General features: G+C 28.2%; 1 protein-coding gene across 2 annotated transcripts; it reads left to right on the forward strand.

Moving 5' to 3' along the window:
- The first annotated feature begins 93 nt into the window (after positions 1 to 93).
- On the forward strand, positions 94 to 6,716 carry LOC112455147 (putative gustatory receptor 28b). 2 transcript variants are annotated; one of them, XR_003040825.1, is made up of 10 exons: positions 94 to 1,349; positions 1,672 to 1,937; positions 2,169 to 2,345; positions 2,693 to 2,942; positions 3,239 to 3,307; positions 3,652 to 3,741; positions 3,942 to 4,358; positions 5,235 to 5,500; positions 5,869 to 6,021; positions 6,387 to 6,716. XR_003040825.1 is itself a non-coding variant. In XM_025016896.1 (7 exons), the coding sequence occupies exons 1-7, from the start codon at positions 1,053 to 1,055 to the stop codon at positions 3,999 to 4,001; spliced, it is 1,209 nt and encodes a 402-aa protein (XP_024872664.1). In that variant the 5' UTR covers positions 94 to 1,052; the 3' UTR covers positions 4,002 to 4,810. The 2 variants fall into 2 exon arrangements, 1 of the variants encoding a protein (XP_024872664.1); XM_025016896.1 differs by lacking the exons at positions 5,235 to 5,500; positions 5,869 to 6,021; positions 6,387 to 6,716 and having other exon boundaries at positions 3,942 to 4,810.
- The last annotated feature ends 380 nt before the right edge of the window (positions 6,717 to 7,096 follow it).

Here is a 7,096-nt window from a genome sequence, read left to right on the forward strand (position 1 = left end):
TTTCGGAATTTTTTCAGATATCCTCTCAATTATTGGAGATTTCGCTTGATGCCTTTTATATATTAATTGTGTTTTATACATTAATTGTGAGATTATAATTTATTTATATTTCATACTTTAATATTTATTGAAAACTATCAGAAATTTTATTTTTTCGTGTACAGGATATTCCAAAATCTACGAAAATGGATACAATGAACTATTTAACGGGTGAGCAATCATATTACATTGTCTGGATAATAAAGTAAAAAAATACAATCAATCTTTTCGCACATAGTAAATTTGTATTACTTTTCATTATCATGTTATTCAATGTATATTCGTACAGCATATACGTACAATCAATAGAATTTCCATGAGTACAGCTCAGAAAGTAATATTAAAGTTCTGTATTGTACTTGACTTAATTTACAATCAAGGACAAAAGATGTCAATCATAGATTTTATCAGAAATAATATTTTAAAGTGCCGAGACAGAGATGATGCTAGATTACAATTATTTATTTAACGCTAGTTAAACGTACCTCTCAGTATTGAGGAAAAGTCAAGTAAGCTATGATTAAAATAATAATTGAAAATGTTTTACAATATATACACTACCGGCGTGAAAAAACGTGTAATAAGTGAAATTGCACCGACCTGCGCAGGCTGACAGCGATGCATTATATACCATCACGCGAGATCGCTTATCAGCTGTTAGTTGCTCGCCAGCTGTAGCACAGGCTTTAGGGTTCATTAAAAATAATACGTAGAACTAATATTCCGTTCAAGTCAAATTTAGTTTTTATAGACACGTGTAACACGTTTTATTCCCGCACTTTTCGATAATTTGGTCACACTTGCAATTAAAAAACGACTCTCAGTGCCTATTTCAATTAGTTGAGACTTATTCTTTATATGATTTATCATTTTAACGAATAACCGCATTCAACTGTACATAAAAAAAAAACATAAATAACGTAAGCTTATTTATAAAATATTAATCATAGCATTATTTAATATAAATACATATTTGTTAACCTTTTAGATTAGTCCATCTAGGTTGACAGTGAATGGTTCAAGAGATGATGTCGGGTGTGAAAAATTTTAAGCAAGCTGTTATGCCTATTATATGGCTCAATTGTATATTTTGCATGGGTATTTTCGAAATACCCATAAATCGTCCACGATATTATCTAAGTGCTTTCTACGTTATTTCAATGTTGACGGGATATTTCATTATGCTTTACAAAGAATTTTACATTTTCCAACAACTATTAATTCAAGAATTTATGTTATATTATTTTGTCGTGGGAGTTAACGTCTTAGTTGCTGTCTTGGCTATAATTTTATTCTGGTGGAAATCAGAGGTACGTAATAACATATCACGTAAAATTAATGCAGAAATAACAAACAAAAGTTATGGAAAAACTACATTAATGAATTATAGAAATAATATTAATATAATTTCATTAATAGTTAATTTCAAAATATTGATAAAGTATGCATATATATACAGAGAATTTTTTTTTCTTTTTTTACATTTTTCTTGTATACAAAATTATTAACTTTATATTTACACGGGTATAGATTTTTTCTTTGACATCACAAAGAATAAATATTAAACAAATCTGTCTTTGAATAAATATTAAACAAATTTAATAATCTATTAATATATTTTGATACTTGAAGAATATGAATAACATAATTAAGAGGAACAGTATAGCGGACAACACTTTAGAAGCACTGGGCATAAAATCAGAGTATCAGAAGACCTTCACCAATATTCTCTGTTTTATGGCTATCTGGATAGCAGGAATGATAACAATATTCATCACATATGGAGTATGGGCACATCGCGATATTGGATACTGGGCTCTCCTTTGTCACGAAATATGCCTGTGTTTTCCGATTGTTATAAACTCTGTAGTGGATCTCACCTTCGTCTCGTTTATCAGGCAAGTAACATTTTTGTTAAAGAAGTAAACAATAATAACAACATCTCGTGAAAAGCTTGACCAAAGGATTACAATTGTTAAGATTTCTAAGATATTTGTCTAAGATATTTGTCTAAGATATTTTAAAAAGATATTAGAATAATATCTTTTTAAAATACTTGTAATGGACAAACATATAACATGTCTCTATAACTTACGTACTGGGTATTCATTAAGATTGAAATGTGGCAGATGTATTCAAGTAAAATTTCAGAAGACAAATACTCTAATCAACAATATAGTGCAATATAGTGCAAATGAATCAAATGTCTTCAAGATTCATAATCGGCACGATAATACGTCTATTGCATTTGTCATGGCAAACTATGAAAACAACAAAGACAAGATGCATCTCATTCAAACGCTAAGGTAAGATCAATAATAATTCTTGCTTCTATCATAATATGTTTCCATTAATATAATATAACAAATATAAATATCAAAAAGATCTTATAATTATGATTAATATATAATTGTTTAAATAATAGCTGTTTTTCATCTTACGTATTCTTTTATAATACTTAATATAATATATACATATATTTATTCTTGTTAAAAATTAAGCTTATTTTATATTTCTTTCTTTCTCACCCACCCTCTCACTCAAACACATAATATGTCCCGGATTTTGTAATTTGTTCAAATAATCGTGTGTTTAAAAGATTTTAATATTACTGAAATGTAATTACTAACTAATTGACATTTTTCTATTAAAGACATTTACATTTGGAAATTACAAGAATAGGACAACAAATTAATCATGCTTACTGTCTGCAACTTCTGCTTGAATTGGCAGTCCATTTTACGATAGTGACAACGAATATTTACTGTGTATATTGTGCACTCTTTGGCCAGTTACGCGTGATAGTCAACAACGAAAGGATTATTGCCATGATGGTGATGGCATGCATTTATTTATTTAAAATTACATTAGTAAATTGGCTTTGTACAAGCGTGTCAACAGAGGTATAAAAATTATTTTTTGTAATAAGAATAATGTATACAATTATATGCAATATTTAAAATTGAGTTATTTACAGTTAAACATATCAAGTTTATGTTAAGAATGTTACATAATTTATTTATTGTATATAAATTGTATAATATATATTCAAAATGTCTTTTAAAATATACTTATACATATCTATGCATAATAATTTTAATTCTTCATATATAAATACGTGTTGTGCACTGCACATCTATTGTGCGATTTATTTCTAATTTTATATCAAAGTCGTATCATATGTATTTGTTTATTTCAGGCATATAAAACCGGTGAAATTATACAATCTTTTGAAGGGTCTTCTATCGATAATGATATGAGAGAAGAGGTAAATCTATTCAATGTATTATTGATAATTCATCAATCAAATTAGATCTTTTTTTGCAGAGCACAAAACTTTATAAATAATATTTATACGGCGATTAATTTATTTAAGATATAAATTACAAATTGGAAATATATATACAAATATAAGGTAAACTCGGGTAAGATGGCCATACAGGAAAGATGGCCAACTCATGTTTATTCGATGTTTCATGGCGAGCTAGATTGAAAGAACATAGGTTGGCCATCTTTCCTGTATGTATGGCCATCTTACCCAAGTTTACCCTATCTATAAATTTATATTATGTATTGTTTATGTACATAATAAGAAAGAAATTGTATTCGCAGATTCATCAATTTGCACAGCAACTAGTGCTTAATCCATTAAATTTTACCGCTGCTGATTTCTTTTCAATTAATAATCGTCTTACTGGCAAGGTATGTTACTTACTGTTTGTTTAACTTAAATATTTAAATAAGATTATGTTATTTACTTATTCTCAATAATAATGTTTGTAATTGTCATATGTTAAAAAAATTGAAATGTATAACTACATTGTTTAATCGTAAGATTTCTATTGTCAGAATGAAAATAACAAGATATCGTGTATATATAGTATATAGTGTATTTTTTTCAGTTCCTTGCTACGGTCACGACGTATGTTGTTATTCTAATACAAATGAACACATCCGTATAACGTAATGACATGTAAGATGAGAATTCAAATATATTATATAGATTAACTATTTTCTATTAATCTATACTAATCTATAGAATAGATATGTAACGTTTGAACAGTGTGGACAGCAATATTTGGGCATGCATTATCATGCCACAACAACCAACATGTGTAAAAAATGGTGCATACGTGGCTGAGAGAAATAAAAAACATTTTTTAAAGGGTATATGTAAGCTTGTGGAACGCTGGAACAAGTGCACTGAAAAGCAGAGGACTATGAAAATGATGTACCTAATTATATGTTCTCTACTGTTGTTTTAATAAATTATTGAAGTAGGGTGCGGATAATTATTGACTCTCCCTCATATATACCGTGTATGTATGCTATCGTTTAATGATGAAATTTATTAATGACATTATAATGAGTTGATCTAATCAAATATTATCTCATCATCGTGATGAATGTGCCTTCTGCATATTACGCGACTCTCAAATGGGGATTCAATAGTTAGCATATAAAGTTGCAACAGTTGCGATGGTTGATACCATTGAAAGAGCTTTAAGCCCTCTTTCCTCAGTCGCTTTTATCCTTGGTTTCGGAATTCTCAGATATCCTCTCAATTATTGGAAATTTTGCTTGAGTGTCTTTTATATATTAATTGTGTGGAGTCTCTACGGCTGTGCGTTTCACTTTATGTTATACGTCTTTACGCCACAACGTATATTTAATAGCTTTTTGTCTTTTTTCACGATAAATGTAAATATTCTTGTGACGATAATATCTGTAACCATCACCGTTCGCAAATACCAGGTATATCTTTTCTTTATAAATGTTACACCATTGCTTCAATATCTAAAGCGTAGCTGATAATATATCTATAAAAGACGTTAATATTACCTGCCACTTTGAAGTTATCTTTATCTTTATTTATTTAAAAAAGTTAAATTTAATAAAAATTTTCGCTAAAATTTGTTTGCATTTACGTAGAATAAACTCTTGTATCTCTTCAAAAACAATTTTATTTTTTTAAAACATTGATTTCTAGAAAAATTTTATCTAGAGAAAATGTTAATTGAGAAATTTTGTATTCAAATTATTTTGCGTTAGACATAAAAAGTTTTAACTAGATTCTTATTATAAATTATTGCTTTATTATCAAATGCATCATTGTTACATATGTGTTTCTTGTATATTTTGGCAAGAATGATATTCATGATTTATATATAATTTCATGCCGATGTTATTATCAGAAAATCCACGTGTGTATAAAGAAACTTGGTCTTGTGGATGATACATTGGAAGGACTTGGAACGCCTAAGGAATATCGTAGAATTAAAAAATCGATAATATGGGCGTTAGGTATATACTTTATAGTGATTCTCACAGTATCTACTACTGATTCTATTTGGAATATAGAAAAGCACAATACTATAAAAGCCATGATTATTCCTCTCGTTCTGGGGTATCCTTTTCACGTCAACACTCTCGGAGATATAATGTTTGCGTTTATTTTAAGGTTTGTAAAATGTATTATATGGTAGAACCTACTGTTTTATTAAAACTACTTAATAATAAATGACTATTATTAAATGGCTATGATTAAAATCTGGCAATATCTAATTAATTAAAATCTATATAAATTCTTAAATTTTTTGAGTTAAGAGTATTATATTACAACAATATTATTTCTAGAAATAAATTAAATTATTTTATATAATAACGTCATTAAATAGATTATGCAAAATAAAAAATTCATGATTATTAATTACGTATATATATAAAATTGTGAGTAAAAGAAAAAAAATGGACGAATCATTTGCTTTTTACTCCATTACATGCATAAAAATATCTCGTTTAAGTATTTTTTAAATAAAAAAATTGCAGGTATATCGGTACCAGATTGGATAAAATAAACAACTATATTGAACAACTGTCTGGGACTGAAGAGTATGGACTGAGATGCAAGTGGGAAAAGTCTTTTATCATTCGCCATGTTCAAAGCAACGAGAATCGCAAGCATGTGTTATGGACCGTAATGTAAATTGATAGATGCTAAAGTGACATAGATATATTGAAGGAAATATTTTGTAAAAAACAAGAAAAGATTGTTATGTACCGTTGACCAAACGTATAAGTATTGCCGTTTAGTATGTTATAATCTTACACACGGCATTTATTTATGGCAATTTTTTTTAATTTTTTTTATCTTTAGAATTATAATTAACAAAGCACAATGGTCGTTGATTTACTCCAAATCAGAATTTTAATATAATATAAGACAAATTCTTCACGCGCATGTAAAATATAAAATCTATATAAAAATTCCAATCTAATAAATGTATTATAATTTTATAATAGATCTATTTGTTTATTAATATAATCGTAATATAACATCGTTCTAGGCATCTTCATTCGGAGCTTTGTCGAGTAGCTCGTAACATAAACGACTTATTCGCGACGCAATTGACGTTGCAGATGATATCCTATTTCGTTATTTTGATTGTAACATTTTATGTTCAATATCATATGATGTTGTGTCTAAAGCAAATATATGGGAGCGATTCAACTAAATTGAAACTTGTACTTGCTAATGACATGTGGTGCATGATATTCTTAACAAAATTCATATCACTGAATCATATTTGCGAAAGTGTTAGTGCCAAGGTAAATTGATTTCTTTATATTATAAAGGAGAACTTTCTACAAGTAGAAGTTATGTTTGCGATATAAATTCATATCCCTCTTTTTCTTTGTCTCTCTCTCTCTCCCTCCCTCTCTCTCTCTCTCTCTCTCTCTCTCTTTCTCTCTCTTTCCTCTGCCCCCCCTCTGCCCCTCTCTCCCCCTCCCCATCCTCCCTCTGTAAAATAACGTTAGAACTTCTTTAGTGAAATAAAATAATAATTAATAAAAATAAATAAATGTTGCAAAGATAAATCTTTTCTCAGTTTCAGAATAAAAGATTAGGTAATTTTGCTCCTTCATAAAAGTTGCAACTTGTTCCATCATATAGATGTCTACTTGCGATTATTAAAAATCATATACAATTATTATACATGTAAAAATCATAAATAATGTAATTAACTTTATGTCATTTCAGGTGGAAAAGACTAAA

Source organism: Temnothorax curvispinosus, unplaced genomic scaffold (genome assembly GCF_003070985.1).
Source record: "Temnothorax curvispinosus isolate PA1 unplaced genomic scaffold, ASM307098v1 QBEX01005839.1, whole genome shotgun sequence".
NCBI classification, from domain to species: Eukaryota; Metazoa; Arthropoda; class Insecta; order Hymenoptera; family Formicidae; genus Temnothorax; species Temnothorax curvispinosus.